The sequence below is a fragment of the Dicentrarchus labrax genome, unplaced genomic scaffold (assembly GCF_905237075.1).
Source record: "Dicentrarchus labrax unplaced genomic scaffold, dlabrax2021, whole genome shotgun sequence".
Lineage (NCBI taxonomy): Eukaryota > Metazoa > Chordata > Actinopteri > Moronidae > Dicentrarchus > Dicentrarchus labrax.
Genome location: NW_026136710.1, coordinates 8,834,879 through 8,852,867, shown reverse-complemented (window position 1 = coordinate 8,852,867; position 17,989 = coordinate 8,834,879). Strand labels below are relative to the sequence as shown.

The 17,989-nt window shown below is 38.9% G+C and overlaps 1 protein-coding gene across 2 annotated transcripts in view; it reads right to left on the bottom strand.

Annotated features, from left to right (window-relative positions):
• Window positions 1–8,470: 8,470 nt before the first annotated feature.
• dym (dymeclin) overlaps window positions 8,471–17,989 on the bottom strand; it is a 52,814-nt gene continuing 43,295 nt past the window's right edge. For both annotated transcript variants that reach the window (XM_051412149.1, XM_051412148.1), the window contains exon 17: window positions 8,471–9,965. In XM_051412149.1, coding sequence (XP_051268109.1) covers window positions 9,816–9,965 — 150 coding nt within the window. In that variant the 3' untranslated portion in view covers window positions 8,471–9,815. The remainder of the gene's footprint in view (window positions 9,966–17,989) is intronic.

The window sequence follows — 17,989 nt, the reverse complement described above, 5'->3', positions numbered from 1 at the left end:
TAAAAAAAGTCTATTGTTTGACAAATGGCTACACTGTTCTTATAGTACTAACTTATTAGCAGTGATGCATAGCTTATTGAATTTTATGAACCTTAAACAAGGATCGTATCACCTATAAAACACACCAAACTCAGCCGAAATAATCTAATTTTAAACAACAGAAGCGACCCACAACCTCTGTGGCTGCAGACTTTCAGAGGACCTTGGACACTTCCTCAGTCACACTGAGCTGTATTAGCATCAATGCTTTTTTTTCTTCCTAATATGTATGCGTGTGTCTCCTGTGTTCCCTAGACAGACAGTAGTCCAGGGGAGGAGGTGCAGGCAGCAGTATGTTAATGTGCCAGTGAGCCAGAGTCGCTGCAGGGCAGGGGGGTGGGTGGCTGATAATAATGATGGGAGAGATGTGCGGGAGGGGAGTGGAGGTGTGTGTGTGTGTGTGTGTGTGTGTGTGTGTGTGTGTGTGTGTGTGTGTGGATGGGGGTAGTCAATAGCTCATCCCCACATTGTCCCAGGATCCCCCACTGGCGCCGCAAGAGCGCAAGGCAGGAGCCCAAACGGTTCAGAGGACTGCGCCGCTTTTTAAGGTAGTCTGGAAGCAATCAGTCAGGGGAAAAGGTCTGTCACAGGGATTGTGGAAGTGGCTGCAGACGCACACTGTCCCCTCCCCTCTCTCCCTACATCTCCCTGCCCTTCCATTTATGTGTGTGACTATTCTCCAGACCCCGGGAAGTAGCCAATTTTATCTAACCGTTTTCCATTTCAATCTGGCTGGAAGAGTCTGTCTGCATTTCTAGCCTGGATAAAGGTGCAAGACAGGGTTTTATTTAACATTTTACATCACTGCGAGTCACAAAGCTTGTCTTTTACTCATTTCAAACCCCAGCTTGCAGAAAAATAACAACCTACCGAATGGTGCATTCACACAGCTGCATTGGGGTGGTCCTGATATATGTGCATATTAGGGGTTGTATGAAAATGAGATTGGGGAGGTGAGGGCGTTGAACATTATATTTCACTTTGTACACAAGTAAGGCCCTCTGCTGGGTTATTAATGCTTTATTTGAAGCCTCCTCTTGACTATACTGCCCTCCAAAAACATGTACAAATAATATAGCAGTTTTAAATTGGTACAAGCAGTTTAATCGTGACCCCAATTTAAATGTTATATGAAATTTGCTTGCCACTGGGTGTCGCACCAGCATCTCAGACCAAACCAAAAGGACAAAAATGAAATAAAACTCATCAAAACTTTCTTTGCTAGTCTTTCAAACAATCACCAACACTAGTTGGGTTGAAATAAACCCTTAATTCACTGTCTGAAAAAATAAAGGACAGGATCCCTACAGAGCTGGGCTGCACCATACTCCATAGGAAAAAACAGTATTTTTATCATGCATGTCACTATAATGTCATAACTTAATTCAAAGTGGACATAATCAAAATAAAACTAATCAAAAACATCTTTGTTAGTCTTTCAAGTGTTCCAACAATCACAAACTCTGCTTTGGTCGAACTAAACCCTTAATTCACTGAGGAAGATGAGAAAAACAGCAGTTTTAGTTGCTCTACTCGTAGCAGACCGGCTGTGTAAACCAACAACAGAGGACACCATTTGTCTACTATATCTTTACAGAGCATAGTTGTTTACTGATATGCTTTAAATCTCATGTATATAACCTTTAAACTGTTATATGGAACTTCTTTGCACTGCCATTGTGCAGATTAATAAACAAACCCTCTGCATTTAAAGGCACCTTCAAGAACCAAGGCATAGTTGTTTTATTGAAGTAACAGTTAATTATATTGCAAAGGAAAGATGAAATGAAATAGAAATTCAGGATGAGCAAAAAAAAAAATAAAGCTCTGCCAAAAAAGTCACTCTACCTTTAGCCAAATAAACACTGATGAATCCCTCCCCCCTTTTCTGGCCCCCTTTGCCTTACTACAGTCCCTCAGGGCTGGATGATTTGACGATATATCCTGTATGATGATATGAATTAGTTAACTGTCAGAGATTTTGTCATACAGTTTATATCAAGGTCTCCCTTTAATATCTCTGGTTGTAGAGGAAATTGTAGGGAATGCTGCAAATCAATGAGCAGCACTGCTTGGCTTAATTGACTTTTTATACGATTTTTGCATCAGTGTAATAAATAATAAAGTATCTTGACGTGTTAAACATTTAATTTGCTGGATTTGCAAAAAATTGACATCCCTGTCTGGTTATTTTATCCATAAACTGTTTCTCAATTGATTTTTCCCCCAGAAAATTTACTACACTGAATTTTTTTCTATTCCCCAGAACTTAAATAATGCTGCAGAGCCATAGTCAGTCTGTGCATAATCTACTTCCCTATAGGCATATTAGATTTATCCCCACCCTCTATCCAATAGACAACTGTTCCAGGTTGACAAAATATGTGTTTGCATCATCTCTTTGTCCACTTTGACTATGATAAAGACAGAGTGCTGTTGAAACGTTTGTTTGTACTGTTAATGGCTGCAGAACAGACTGTTTGCGTCAGTCCCCTTTTTCTCCTTGGACGGAGATTTTATTCATATTGCCTCACAATTTAATTTTAATCATATGTGGCCCTCACAGGTATCTGTTTTTTATTGTGTGTTATTGGGACTTTCCCCCCACAATTTCCCCCAATAAATAAATAATCTGATTAGTTTACAGTAAGAACTATATATCTTAAAATTTGGGTCCAACACAAAAGTTGAATTTCCCCTACTACAGTCTATGGTGTGGCCCACAGAGCTGATTCAAAAGAGGGCATACAATGGAGTAAAACAGCATGATAGAGGAAGAAGAGTGATTAATATTCTAGATAGCAGTCCTGGCCTTTACTATAATTTATTGACACAGTGACTGCTTCCAGACAAGGGGTCGTGCAATTAAAGAGGCTTATTCTGTATGAACCACAGTGCTCACAATAGGGTGAAGATGGCACACAGGGAGCTCGTCATTGCTAAAATAAGAACAATAAAAAGTAAGACAACTTTAATTAAAAAGATAGAGGAGATTTCTTCACCCTTAGCACATCTGATATCTTGTCAGGAAAGAGCATAAACACCCACATTGGTAAATGTCACTGCATAATTGAAAATTTAAAAAATCCTGGGGTGAAAAGCGAGAAGCTAGATGTGCTTCTGTTCTCGTTTTATTGTGTTGAAAAAAAAAAATCTACCATTTGTCAATGTGTCCAGCTGTGGCTCCACCATAATTAAACAGAGAGAGAGGGGAGATGGTGTTAACATGCTGTCAAACCAAAACAGTGACCCAGATTTTACCCAGAATTACAATATTAGTTGTAGATCTACCTGTCTCTTTGGTTGACCTTTCAGACAATGGCTAGAGGTGAAAGGAAATCTAAAAGGAAATAAATGGGTTTTATTTCTAATTCAGAAAATGTATTTATGATTTGTCAGTTTCCCTAGGAAGTGAATATAATGAGCTGCCACCATTTAAGAAGCCCATCTTAAATCTCATCTTCACAAAGTTCATAAAGTGAAACACTACTTTGTCAAGTGAACAGAAAAGCACCAAAAAATATTGTTCAATAATATTACACCTTAGGGTGCAGGGAGAGACAGACACTATAGCTACAAATCACAGATATTGTCCTAACAGCAGGGGAGGAAGCAGGAGGGCTAACGATTACTTTCATCATTGATTAATCTTGTGCATCTATAAAATTATTTAAAAAAAAATGCTAGTCTAAAAGGCCTTTTAGTTTAACCAATCAGACATCACTAACTGAATAAATTCATAAGCAATAAAACACACCATTGGTCAGTGTAACGCATGCAGGGGCTTATTTGGTCTGGTATGACCACTAACTAATGGTGGCTAATGTTAGCAAATGTTAGCTGACTTTAGGAAAGTTGTGCTATGGAGTCAATAAACATTAAAGCAAGTACTGTACTGTAAGTCAAGAAGCAAACATTTACAATAAATGTTGTATGTAATATGAACAAATATTATAAAGACAATAAAAGACAATACAGTATGTACAATATAACCAGAATTATAAATGGAAGCAGTTGGTGAAGGAATGTGCAAAATATCACAGCATTAAGTATAAAGAATATTAGGAACGCGCAAGAAAACTTTACGATGTAATGTTAGTGTAACATGTAGAGGATGGGTGTCGGGTGTAAGAGTCAGCGTCTTCCTGATGAGGCCAGCTGCAGATGGGAAGAAACTGTTGAAGGTTCCTGCCAGAGGGAGGAGTGTCAAAAAGTTTGTGTCCAGGTTGAGAGTGGTCAGCCACAATCTTACCTACATGCCTCACAGTCCTGGAGGCATACACGTTCTGGAGAGATGCCAGACTGAGGTCAATCACCTTCTCAGCTGAACAAATTATACCCTGTCCTTGGCAGTGGTGGTGATTGACTTACTGATGAAGGGCACCATCATTGTCTTTGGCTGGTTGAACTTATTGTTGTTGACTTGTGTTACTGTTACATAATGTTTTATCAAGTCACACATAAACATTTCAGTGGTTTAATTATGAACGTAGTAGTAATTTCCTTTTTGAGATCCCCACTGATGTATTTATTTTGAGTATTACAGATGTAACCTTCTAAAAAAAAACAAACGGAATAAGTCAGTAAAATTAAAAACATATAAACCTTACAGGGACCAGTTCAAAACTTCAGCTTCAACCAACAGCAGCTCAGTTATGTACTTCTGTGATGTGAGAGATGGAAGCTGGAACAGAAACACATCGCAGCCAGACAGGAGTGAATCAATATAAAAGAAACACCTTAATACAATATTAATCACTTTTAATCGATTCAAACTTTTCAAACGGATCAAACTCAGACTGATGCATTTTTTTACACCCCGACATACCCATATAATATATTACATTTACGTACTTGTTAAAAATGAATATGTAGCCATCCATCACTTGCAATTATGAAGTGCATTGAAGTGGCTGGCAGAGGGAGGCATGAGTTTAATTTTTGGTTCTATACTATAATAGTTTTTATGTAAGAAGCATTTTATTCATGTCATTCCTTTACCTGGGTATCCATCATGTTTTCTGTGTGCAGGGTCTTGCTTTTCAAAGTGGGATTCATAAGCTGTTGTTTGACGGTGTTTCTCTATCGGAGGACACTGTACAGAACAGGTCATCTTACATTCATATTCCTTTAGTCTACTTTTGTTCAGGGATTCAATTTGTGACATTTTATCAAAGTAGCTGCAGGCCTCAGTGACCCAGTTCTCTTTATAGGCCATTAGTGTGAAACAATTTTGAGGCTCTGCATACGTGTAATTGGTCCACATACAAAAGAGTGCCAAGGCCAAATGGTGATAGCAATGTCAGTCGGTCTCTCCGTCCATCACATCTTTATAATGTAACGATGAGATTGCTTCTAAATGTGGTGTGGATGTTCACGGATCCCATGAGAATGATGGCAGTGATTTTAGCGACCTATTAAACATTTCAACACATCTACTTGTACACAGGAAACATCCAAATGTACCAGGCAGATTGTATGTAGATGTAAGGATGAGCCCTTTCCATCTTTGACAAAAATGTTAACTTTATTAAAAAAAAAAAAAAGACATCTTTTGTATTTTTTATCATGTTATTTTCAGTTTTGAGACTTTGAGCTAGATGCCGATGTCAGCGTGCTAACATGCTCATAAGGACAATGTTAACAAAGTCATTAGTTTTGGCCAAATAAAAATTCTTCCTAGATGATTGTTCTAGATGAAAATTCAAGGGAAGTTTTTGTGGGCAAATTTCATGGCATCCATTGCAATATCCCTTGTTGTGATATTTCACTCAGAACCACAAATACTAACCTAACGAGGGTTGACACTGGGGACAATATAACCTCTTACATGTTCTCTTAGCTCAACTTGTTTATTTCCTATCTATCACCTTCTACCTTGTGATTTGTTTAGCAGCTTAATGGAAAAATGTCTACGACTGATTACCTAGAAGTAACTTGATAACTCAAAAACAGTTTCAGTGTAAAATATAAACACCAGATAAGCAACAATAGAGGTATGTGACTTTTAAAGTATTTCCTAAGGTGGGAGGTTGTTCCTTTTCTGTAATCCGTGACTACTAAACATAGGTTTGCTGGTACCTTGCAGACACCAGGAGCATTGTACAGTCTCTCTGTCTGTCTCTTCTTTAATCTTTTGTGATTTTTGCTTTTGTTTTTCCATTGATGGCGCAGCCTATTGAGACTGTTGTCATTCCACTGAAGATTTGTATGAAGGAATGGAATGACAGGGGGTGTTATCTGTTTATTTTTATATTTATATCTAACTCTCAGTGCTGTTCTCATGCTCTGAGCGAGCTTCCCCTTTCCTGTGACCTAAACCTAAAACCGTTGAGCCTAACGACCTTCCATCGTTACCGTAGTGATCTGTCATATTAATGAGTTCCATGCCACTAGGGGCAACCAGTTCTTAGCACAGAGCCACTTCAGCAAACTGGCCTCCAGTGCCCTACTTTTTAAATCACTCAACAGACGATGATCCAGGTATGACCTTTGCATCTAGAGCCACGCTGCTGTGGTAGGCTGCAACGCAATCTCACCTAGACCTTGAGGTAAATGTACCAGCCTCTAAAAGAAATAAACTACCCATCCCAGAATCCCCTGCTCCATCCATCTTCCTGCTGTCACCTGAAACGGGAGCTCACAGTAAGGTGACCCCCACACCATGAAGGAACAAGGAGGGCCATGTCACTTTGTGAAAACCTCTCCTCGACCATCTGGCACTACGATAATAGAGCTGGAAGCAGGTGAGAGTCATGCAGAGACAGAAAGAAAGCGTCAGTGTGGACGGTTTGTCCTCGGGCACGCCATCTCACTGTAACCTAACGACGACCCCGTGTTGAAAATGGGCCATTCTTTACATCAAATTGCATCCATTATATTGTCCTTGAGAATGAGAGAATTTCAGGCATGAAAATCAATACAATAGAGACGAAAGGCATGAAATTCTCTTGGGAAGTGGGAGCGCCAACAACACAGTGGGTGCCATTGTGCCATAAATATTTCCCCCCCGAAGTGGTTTCATGCCTCTGTTTCTGCTGCCTCTGCATCTATGACCACAACGTGCAACAATAAGACATGAGAGACACGTACAGTGCTAAAGTTTATTAACATTATGAGATGCAGATATAAACAGCATGTGACAGTTGCGTTTTACGGCTTTTTTTTCCTTCTTAGTGTTAGAGGAAGAAACTTTCTACAGAGTTGGAAGATATATTTGTCGGGTTGTGAGATGATAAACAAGGTTAAGCAGATGAAAAAAAAACTGTATCTGCTACATACAATAACTTTTCTCAAATTCGTAAACCCTTTTTATTGTAAAATATCAGAAAGTTTGACCCCCCTTCAGGCCTCTGATACCTTTTTAAAAAGTAACAGCTGCTGATGGGAACATAGCTTTGGTTGAACTGCTTGCAACTTATAGACAAGGAGTCAAAGAGACATTGCAGTACTTGTAATATTTCAAAATTGTTCAAAATTTTGGAGAATACGCTTTTCTGTTTTCTTGCCGAGAGTGAGACGAGAGGATTACGTTCATGTCTCTGTGCTAAATATGAAGCTACTGCCAGCAACTGGTTAGCTTAGCTTAGCACAAAGAAGCACAACTTACATAAAAAATACAAGACCATCCGGTAGAAGATTGTCTATTTATATATAGTTATTCTTAATTCCTGCCACCGGGTTGGATTTGGTCATATTCCCATGAATCAGACAAAACAAGGTGGTGGGAATACTACCGCTTTTGTCCACAGGGGCCCCCAGAATCAATAAAAGTATAAGTTCCCTGTAGAGGTGGGCTTTAATGTATTCAAAATAAAAACAAGCAATGTAATGTAATGTGGTTTTATTAACAGTTATGTGCTCGACTATTTCTTGGTGGAGTAACCTCCTGGATTCTCCACTGGTTGCCTGGCAACCTCATGGTAAGCTCATCTCTCTGTTAAACCACATCTTGTCATTTTTATACTTAGTTTTTTTGTACAGATTAAACAAATGAGATACAAAATGTTAATTAGTGAGCTATGCTAATTTACATTTTTAACTGTCTTCTGGCTATAGCTACATATTTAAGAGACATATTGCTATTGATCTTCTCATCTATAATTCTTGTCAGAAAGCAAATAAGCGTATTTTATTCTGTCTTTTTTAGTTTATTGGGCTGTGTACTGTCTATATAGAGGCTCGTTTAACCGGGCGGTATGACAGAGAGAGTGAATTGGCAGATGCCACACAGTATTTAAAGTAAAACCCACCCCAAGATGCAAAACAGGAGACACCAATTTATTTGATAAAATCAGGAATGGCTGCTCAGCTTACATTCAGTGTTGTGAAAGTAGTGCACTGTCTAACATAATTCCTCCTTTATGTTCATGTTCTCCCTGAACATTACAGTATTTCACTTTGCTTAATAACCATATGACACTTTGGTTGCTTTGATTTAACATTTTTATTTAAACTCCTATTTTCAAAGTAATATTCGCCACAAAATGACAGCTGTTGTCATATTATATGTAATAATATAAAGCCAGTTTCCCACCTGGGAAGAAACAAAGTATAGTTCCACCGTTTTTATTTCATTAGTAGTAGTAATTTCAGTACTACTACCTTTTACATTTTTTTCAGGGGCTGAATATATAAAAAAAAAAACAATATACATGAAAATAAATAATTTAATACAAAGTCTCTAGTTAAACATGCAAAATAAGTGACAAATCAAAGAGACAACTGTAATTATGCACAATAGTACAGGAGGTTTAATGACTTCCTAGTCAGTGTCCTAGTTTAAGTACTTGCCTTGGGTTACCATCAGGAATAAAATGGAAATGACAAAGACAGGGTAAAGTCAAATAAATGGGCTGGAAGCAACAATGAAATCACATGAATCAGACTGATGTGGACTGCTAATATTATCCAGGGACCAAAATTAAGCATTAATTAAACTGTAATTCAATGTGGGTTATTGGAGGAGGCCACCAAGCAACACTGGTCGACTCAAATCTGAAAACCCAGCACGTTAAAACTAAACAGTTCTGTTGGTGCTCTTTCTCTGACCTTCTTTTTTTTAAAGTTTATTTCACAAACACGAACCTTTTATACAAACCCATTGTATTAAGAGAACAATGTCGGTCAAAATAAAATGTATGAGATAATGATACTTAAAAATAACATCATCTAAGTTGAAATAAAATGTATGTTGTGTCTTCCAAGACATGAGTGTCTCGAATAATAAGTTGGTACTCCTTAGCATTCAACGCAGCTGTAAATGAACGTTCACCCCAGCATGTGTAACACTTAGGCGCATCTTTTTTTAATTGACCTTTTCTTTATAAGCAAGAAAAAAAACGTAGGATTATCCATCGCCAGTTTCCTGAGCTCTGAACAAAATTCTTTTCATAAGAGATGTAACTTGGCATGTGCAATGGAACCAGGTGAAGCTGCTCAAATGTTAAATAGGTATTCCCTACAGGGCTGACTGTACATGAGTGGGTGCTACTGTGTGAACTGTTACAGATGCAGCTTCACAGTGTAGAAGCAGAGGAATTATTACGATATGAGGGGGAAAAAAAGGCTGTGCTGCATTAAAAAAAAACAAAGAAAAAAAGAAAACACCATTCTGTACAAGGTTGAGGCACTTTCAAAGCAGCGTGCACATACTATAAAGGGCACTGCGCACACACCCACCCACCCAAACACACACATGCCGTCAGTCTGTTTTTTTGTTTCTCCCTATAATGAACGGGGATGAAGACACACACAGTTGGCTGCAAGCAGGTGCTTCAGCCAGAGTCCATGCTGAACAGCTCGATGCCATGCGGGCTCCAGTGGAGACCGACTCCAGAGTTGAACACCAGCGACCAGACGTAGGGGATGAAGAAATCCTCCGGCTGGTCTTCCTCCACATACTTAAACTTGAGTTCCGGGAACTTCTGTTCTCACAAAAAGAGAGAGAGATGTTGTCAGGATGCACAAGGGAAAAAAGAAAAATGTTGGCGGATTAATACTCAAAACAATATTGAACAGAACTCAAAGATGATGCTTTCTTCTTTCACAATGTTAACCCAACATGATTAAAATGCAGAGGCCTTTTCACAGCGAACACTTTGACTTGCCATAGTGAGGAAAGCATAGTTGTCACTAATAACATTAACAATGGCTATAGGCCATGACAGAGTGACAGTGAGACAGCATGCACAACATCCGGCCCCTGTAACTGAAGCAAATTGCTAAATAGAATTCAGCCATTGTTCATTTTATGATTAGTGTGAATATTGGAATTTGAAATGTGAATATAAATGCACGTATGTGATTGGCCACCCCAGTGCGTTGCCCAATGACGTGATACTGCATTGTGGCAAAGGTTGAGCAGGGTTCAACTTCTTGCTGGATCATCCTGTGCTGTTTGTTTTATGTAACATCTGCAGCATCTCAATGAAATAAATGAGAGAGCTGCTGTTTGTCACGCAGTGCTGTTGTTGGTCTGAACATAGCCTAAGTCGTCAATACCACTTTGCCTCCAACCACATTAGATATTTATAAAGTGCTGTGACCAACAGATGGACGGAGGTGCAGTTATACAGGTAGGTTAACTTGTCCAGGCCTCTCTGTAATCACTCTTCATCAGGTACAGTAACTCGCTGGCAGATGTAATTACACCTGTTTGTGAGTTAAAATTGTTTACAGGAGCCTGCGGAACAGGTATCACTCTGTGGTCAGACCACTGAACTCTTAAAGGGTAGGCTTATGTGCTAATGTCACTTCTTAACCCCGGGTGGCGACTGGATATCGACAGCTACTGTTTGCTGAACAAAGCAGCCCAACTGTCACTCGTGGCTCATTCAGAAAGCACCCAGAGATAAATGAGGAAATAGCTCCATAACAGAAGGCAGTTTATTAGTCCGACTTCAATACACAACAATAAATGCACGAAGAACAAAAGGTAATGCAATAAACTGAACTCAAACTTGCAGTTAAATTTTTCAGAGCCGTCTGTCAGCCATCAAGACCTATTGTTTAGACCCGTGGAGAAATGCTGAGTAACCTGATTACTAGGGATCAGCCACTAGACCCTTCAAGCTTCAGCATGTCTTGACATGGCTTGTTAATGCACAAAACACTCACTGAGCTGGACCGGGAGAGGTTATCAAGTTTATACTGTAGAGCCTCAGTGTTGATTATGTACGTGGCAACACATAAATGTGGCTGTGGACTGTACGGTCTTGTGCCTTCTTGTTATGTTGTATATATGAATTCTTGAGCTGACACCATTGGTCAATTAAGTAGTTAGGAAAAAATTAACAAGCCACTATTTTGATATTTGATTTATTGTTCTAATTGTATTGATCTTTTAAGCAAAAATGGGAAAAATAGACAGAGAGAAATAAAAGTTCCAGCTCCTCAAAATAGGAAGACTTGTATGTTTTCTATGTCTTCTGAGATATAAAATTAAATATCTGGGTTTTGGGATGCCGTTCAGACAAAACAAGTGTTTGACACTGGGGCTGCAAGTAGTGTTTATTTTAATTATCAGTTAAGATTATTTTCTCCATTAATTGATTAATCATTTTGTCTAAAAAAGGCCAGAATATGGTGTTTGACAGTCTAAAACCTAAAGCTTTTCAGTTTACGATGATATAAAACAGAGAAAAGCTGAAAATCCTCACATTTGAGAGGCTGGTATCAGATTTAGTTGAAAAGTCACTAAAACGGTTAGTCGACTAATCATTGCAGCTCTATTTGACACAAGCTCCATTATTTATTTATTTATTTTTTAATAGAGCTCCTCTCTGAAGTCTTTTTCCAAACCTGCAAGAAGCAAAACACAAGCCCACCTAACAGCAGGTAGGTAGTAAAAGAAAAGCATCAATAATACAGGGGTACCTCATTATATCCTCCTGTCTACACATGCAAGTATATGCACACACGCAGCCAGTAATCAGTCTGCGGTGAAAGACAGACGCTGAGGGCCTTTATGCGATGGTCCCAGTCCGGTCTATTGAGTCCTGGCTGGCTCTATTCACAGCCACACTATCGGTATCATAATGACATAGACAGAGGGGCTACGGGGTCACAGGCCATATGCCAGGCTACTGAGGCTAGACCACACACACCACCGCCATTGTGATGGCTAGACACAATGCAGGAGCTGTATTATCTGCCTGGTATTTGTGTGTAGGTGACTGTCTCGTAGACAAGCCGACCAACTCATCAAATGTTCATATGACACTGATAGCGACAGTTACTCAACCCAGGCTCGTTTTCACTTGCGAGCGTGGATGATGTACTATTGTTTTCATTTTAAGATGGAAATTATTGTTTTTATCCAGCAGCTTTATCGACTCATAAGCACCAAACAAACCGAAACAGGAGGCAGCTGATTAATGTCCTGCCATAATCATCATGATAAATGAAACATACCCAGTTATGCTAATTATGTCATTAAGATAATTAAAGCATTAATCAGCTGGCAAATACTGCTATGTCAACATACTTTGAAACACATGTGTTGTATTATGATTAAGGAATCAAACGTTTCCCTCATTAATTTGCAAATCTATGGAACAGTGCTCCAAAAACTAATCAGATCATCTGTACGAGGAACATGTGGAGCAAGCAGTAACTGACACGTAATGTTTGTATGTTATTGTTTTCATAAGAACATGTCTCTAGACAGAATAAGCCACTGTGGCAATGTAATGTTGCACATTACAGGTTTCCATAGCGGCAGGACACTAAAAGACCAATATTTCAGTTTATATGCTCTATCAAACCACGACTGGATTGCAACTGAATATGAGGAGCACTTCATCATGACCTCTGAATGCAGCATTCACAGTTCACAACAATGAGAGAAACACATCAGACCTGAACTATAAGCACACAAATGGTAGTTTTCAGCCACTGTTGCGTATATGCTTTGTGCCTTTGTAAATACAGGTATGAGTGGCTTACCACCAACAATAAAGGCAGAGGATTCCTTTCAACCCCTACATTATCCAACATTTCTCTCATCATTTTTCTCTTAAAATCAAGTATGTTCTTCTCTTAGACCTCTCTGGTGTATTGTGTCATGGAAAGGTTCATGTTGGAAATAATGTGTTTCTTTGATGTTTCTTTATCTCCCAATCTCTAAAAAACACCCAAACTGATGATGATACTGACACAATGAAACACCAATGTTATACACGACTATGTTCTGAAAATGTGTGCACTTCATTTGCAACTCAATATTATTTTGCTAACACTTAAGAAAACTGCAAACTAAAGAATAAAATCCTTCTAAAACTGGAGTAGGGTGGCCATTTCCTTCACATCAAAAAGGAGGACACTTTGCATACACAGGGACATGCAAGCAGATATTTGTTTGGTTTGATCCGGTTTTAAATTTGAATATGTTTTTCCACCAGATTACATAAAGGTGCATACACATACCACATAGCTAATAATAAATATATAAAGAAACAGCTATGACAACGTGCCCTTCCAATTCAGATTGCATAGGTCTAATAAACATCATACAGAAATTGTTCTTAATGTTTTTATCTGGATAGATAAAGGGTAAAAAAATACAGCACCTTCTGTTTCATATGTATAGGCTTTGCCTATCTACATATGAGTATGAGCATTTTCAGAATTTCAGTCCAACAACCGACGTTAGCTCACGTTACGTTCTCTGTCACTGAGAGCTTGATTGACAGCCTGATGGTAGCAACTGCGGTGATCCGGTGGCGAATCAACACATGGCTCATTTGAATATTGATGATAGGTTGATAGGTCACCACATGAAAATGTAACCAATGAAATTACTTATTTTGACACACATTTTTAGCCAAATAAGTATTAAACTAACGAGGTAATGTGTCAAAAGGCAGACCTTTTTAGTCATTTTCTCAAAAGGAGGACAAACGAGTGTCCGGCTTAAGGCTGTGCCTGCAGCCGGACAGGGTGTTTAAAAGCCGGACTGTCCGGCCTAAACTGGAGCATTTATGCAAAGCAAATCCTACATAATTAAAAGGAAAAGTTCAGCATTTTGGAAAATGCATTAATTTGCTTTCTTGCCAAGAGTTAGATGAATATGAACTATTCTTTGCAACCGGTTAGCTTAGCTTAGCATAAAGACCGGAGACAGCTAGTCTGCTTTGTCCAAATGTAACAAAATGTTCCTACCAGCCCCTCTTAAGCTTACTAATTAACACATTACATCTCAAAGCTAAGTGTCCAGCACATAATCCCCTCACTAAAACCCACACAGGTACGAACAGAACCATGCTAGCTGTTTCTCTTTGTTTCCAGTCTGTATGCTAAGCTAAGTTAACTAGCCTGTCCCATCTTCACATTTAGCATTTGAGAGTAGCTTCTGATCTTCTCACCTAACTCTAAGCAAGAAAGTAAATAAGCAATTTTTTTCAAAAATGTCAAACTATTCCTGAAATGCTAGAAGAGCTGTTAGTGTGGTGCCACATCTGTCAAACAGGCAGTACATGATCTCACAAGCCGACAAAAGAAAGTGAAAATGATGCACCTAGTGCCACTAAACAAACATCTTATAAGAAAATGACAGTGTCAATGAGACAAGTGCCTACTGGAGTAGGAATTATGAACCTAAATGACAAGAATACACAGTCCCCTGTGCACATGCAACCATTTTCACTAGATACTGAGCACAAAATGAGAAAAAAAGAAAAATGATCCTCGAATCACAATGGCCAACATTTTTCCTCCTGCTTCTATATTAGACAGAACCACCAAGGGATTTGGTGCTGCGGGAAGTCTTGGATATCACTACATGCCTCATAGCAAAAATGTCCCTTCCATGCTCCAGTGCTTTCTGGGAAAAATCAGAGCATCTCCAGACTGCCACATCCCTAATATTATCTCTGTCTCTTATTCTGTCTATACTATTCCTCTGACTCTCTGTTGCTTTCTCCCCCTCCCCCTCCCCCTCCTCCTCTGTTTTGTTCTCAGTCTGGCAGCTGTCTGGGTCCACTTGGCCCAGGCTCATATCAGTTAGTTATGGGTCCTGGCGGGTCAGGCCCTCGCCCCTGAACACAGACTGACTGGCTGGCCTCATATCTTCACTCAGGACTCTGTGTTCCCTTCCCTCCTCTGCACGCTGCTGTGCTGTCAGAGTTGGGCCAGACAGGAAAGAATGCGGCTAGGGAGCAAATATTAACAAGAAAATTTCTCATAGAAATGATGGAGTGTGCCGCCGGTGTGCAACAACGCAGATTCTGGATTTTGCATTTGATATATTTTCTTTATTTGGTTAATTTGTGAAATGTTGATTTTTTAAATTTTTATTTCTGAAATCACGTTCAAGTATCGAAGATTGATAACAATAGCATAGATTGAAGTAAAGTTTATGGTTAAGAAAGCTAAAAGGTGCCAGTATCTTCTACAACATGGTTACAATAGTCTCAACATAATTTTACAGTAATTTCATTGTGTCAGATGTTTGTTAAACCCAGGACCGAGGACTAGTTGTAAAGACAATTTGTATTATACACCCACTGACTCCATTACTCCATTACTCCATTGGGCTAAAAGAGGTTTTAGGGTATGAAATTGCATATACCCTTTGTTATCAATGTGTGGGAAAGTAGTGCTGACCAGCCATCAGACCTACAAAGGCCCAGGTACTAGTAACAGCTGGTAGGTCCCCCCCACCTCCTCCGCCCCATCCTGAGGAGCCAGAGAGTCTGTAGGCTATCGCTGCTCAATAAGGCAGATTTCAGCTGGTCGGGCTAAACAACACATTCCACAGGCACTGCCCATGAGAGCCACTCAGCCTCACACACCCTGAAACAACACACATACACAAAGAATGAGAGAGACGGTTGAGTGACGAGGCACTGATGGTCATCCCTGGGGTATTTACCGCCTCCTTTTAACCCTTTATTTCAGTTGGGACCTAATTTGCATATCCACGTCTTTGTGTAAATGCTTTTAAGTCCTTTAAGTAAACAGGCTTTTTGTAGTCCTGTGTCTACAATGCCCCCCTCTCACCTAAAACAACATGGTTCTGTTTTGTCAGTAAAATCTAAACTAAATAATTACTTCACAACTGTCAGCTCCACCCAACAAACGGATTTTAATAGATTTCAACAGAAATAAGATAATAAGATAAATGTGGAAATGCTGGTTTTTTTTCTTTTGTAAACTTCTCTGTCCACACTGAAATGCAAAAATAATAGGAAAACTGTGAAATATTCCTTATTTTTACATTAGCACATAACAAAACTGTTACGGCCTTCATCTGGTGAGGAGACAAAGGCTACTAGTACATCCACACTGAGCTGGTTAAATCTGTAAACACATCTTTTTCTCTCCATTTCAGCCCTCCCAAATATCATAGTGTTTTTCTCGCCCAAAACTTTCTCCACAGTGAATAAATCTTAAAATGTCGGCTTGGTGATTCGCTGTGTACAGGGGAAACAGAACTTTTACAAAACGATAACGTAAGCTGCCCAGTGAGATCCAGGGGCTGTGTGGTAGTAAAGTTTAGAAGGACTTTCTGTCACCTCTAACTTTCTTTGTGATTGATAATTTTAAATGTCAATATAGCTGAACACAAGCGCAGCTGTTGTCATTAACCTGTGTGATCTTATCATGGCAGCGCAGCAGCTTGGGATTGATTGCAACAGGTAGTATTTATGAACAGCGGGTATATCACTATTTCATACTTGTTCCACTGTCTGACAACAGAAAAATATGTAAATGACAACAACTATGATGTGAATTACCAGAGAGAGCAGGGGGAGACTGAACAGAGGTGTAACAGGCTGGCACATTCTCTGTGATCACTCATTTTAAATACCGATTTAGCCGATTATGCAAAACAGCTGCTGTCATTAACCTGCATTCAAGTGATTTTATCAGACAATGTCACAACCATAAAATAGTGATTTGGTCAGCCAAGCTGTCTGTCCCACTCAAAAAAAAAAAAAAAAAGAGAATTTTCACTGTGGACAGAGGTCTCTTCTTAAATGACCTGGGAACACTAATGTGGACGCAAGCTGTAACCTTTAGACGGTTTATTCATGTTGCATACTTGCCTGAAAATGCTGGAGTTTCAATTTCAAGAACAATCTGCTGATATTATATGAGATTATTAGATTATATGTATATGTATATGTATATTGTATATGAACTATTGTTAGGACCTAATGTTTTTTTATTTGATTATGTTAAAGGGCCAGTGTGTACAATTAAGTGGCATCTAGCGGTGAAGTTGCAGATTCTTCCAAGCATGTAGGAGAAACTACGGTGGCTATGTATCACAAGATAGGCCCTGTCTAGAGCCAGTGTTTGGTTTGTCTAATCTGTGCTACTGTAGAAACATGGTGGTTCAACATGATGGCCTGATATCTCATGATATCTGTGTAGATATAAAGGGCTCATGCTAAGGTAACAGAAAAACAACGATTCTTACTTTCAGTTGATTATACACTAATGAAAACATACCTATGACTATATTATATATATATATATATATAATATTTCATTTCTGCCAGTAGATCCCCATAACTTACACATTGGTTATTTTATATATTTATATGTAATTCATTTTATTAAATATATGAATATTTATTTTAATTAATTTTATTAATATTAAGTGTCCACACCACAACACCTGCAACATTGGTCTTCTCTATACTGGAGTGTCCTCAAAAATTTCTGGTTTTGGTTGTGAAGGTTAAAACGGCTTTGAATCAAACTTCAACACGCCACTAACTATTTGTTAGGTTATACAGCATTCATGCACCGTACTACTATTAAATGTGAAAATTACCACAGGATAGAATAACCTCATTTATGAATGAAAAACCCAACTGAACATGCTCAGATTCTTGTGTTGGTTATTTTAGAGAGGAACAGCAGCTCTTTCTCACCAGCCCTGTCCATGCACCCACTACTGATTGAGACACACTCCTTTAAGAGCTTTTACTGAGTA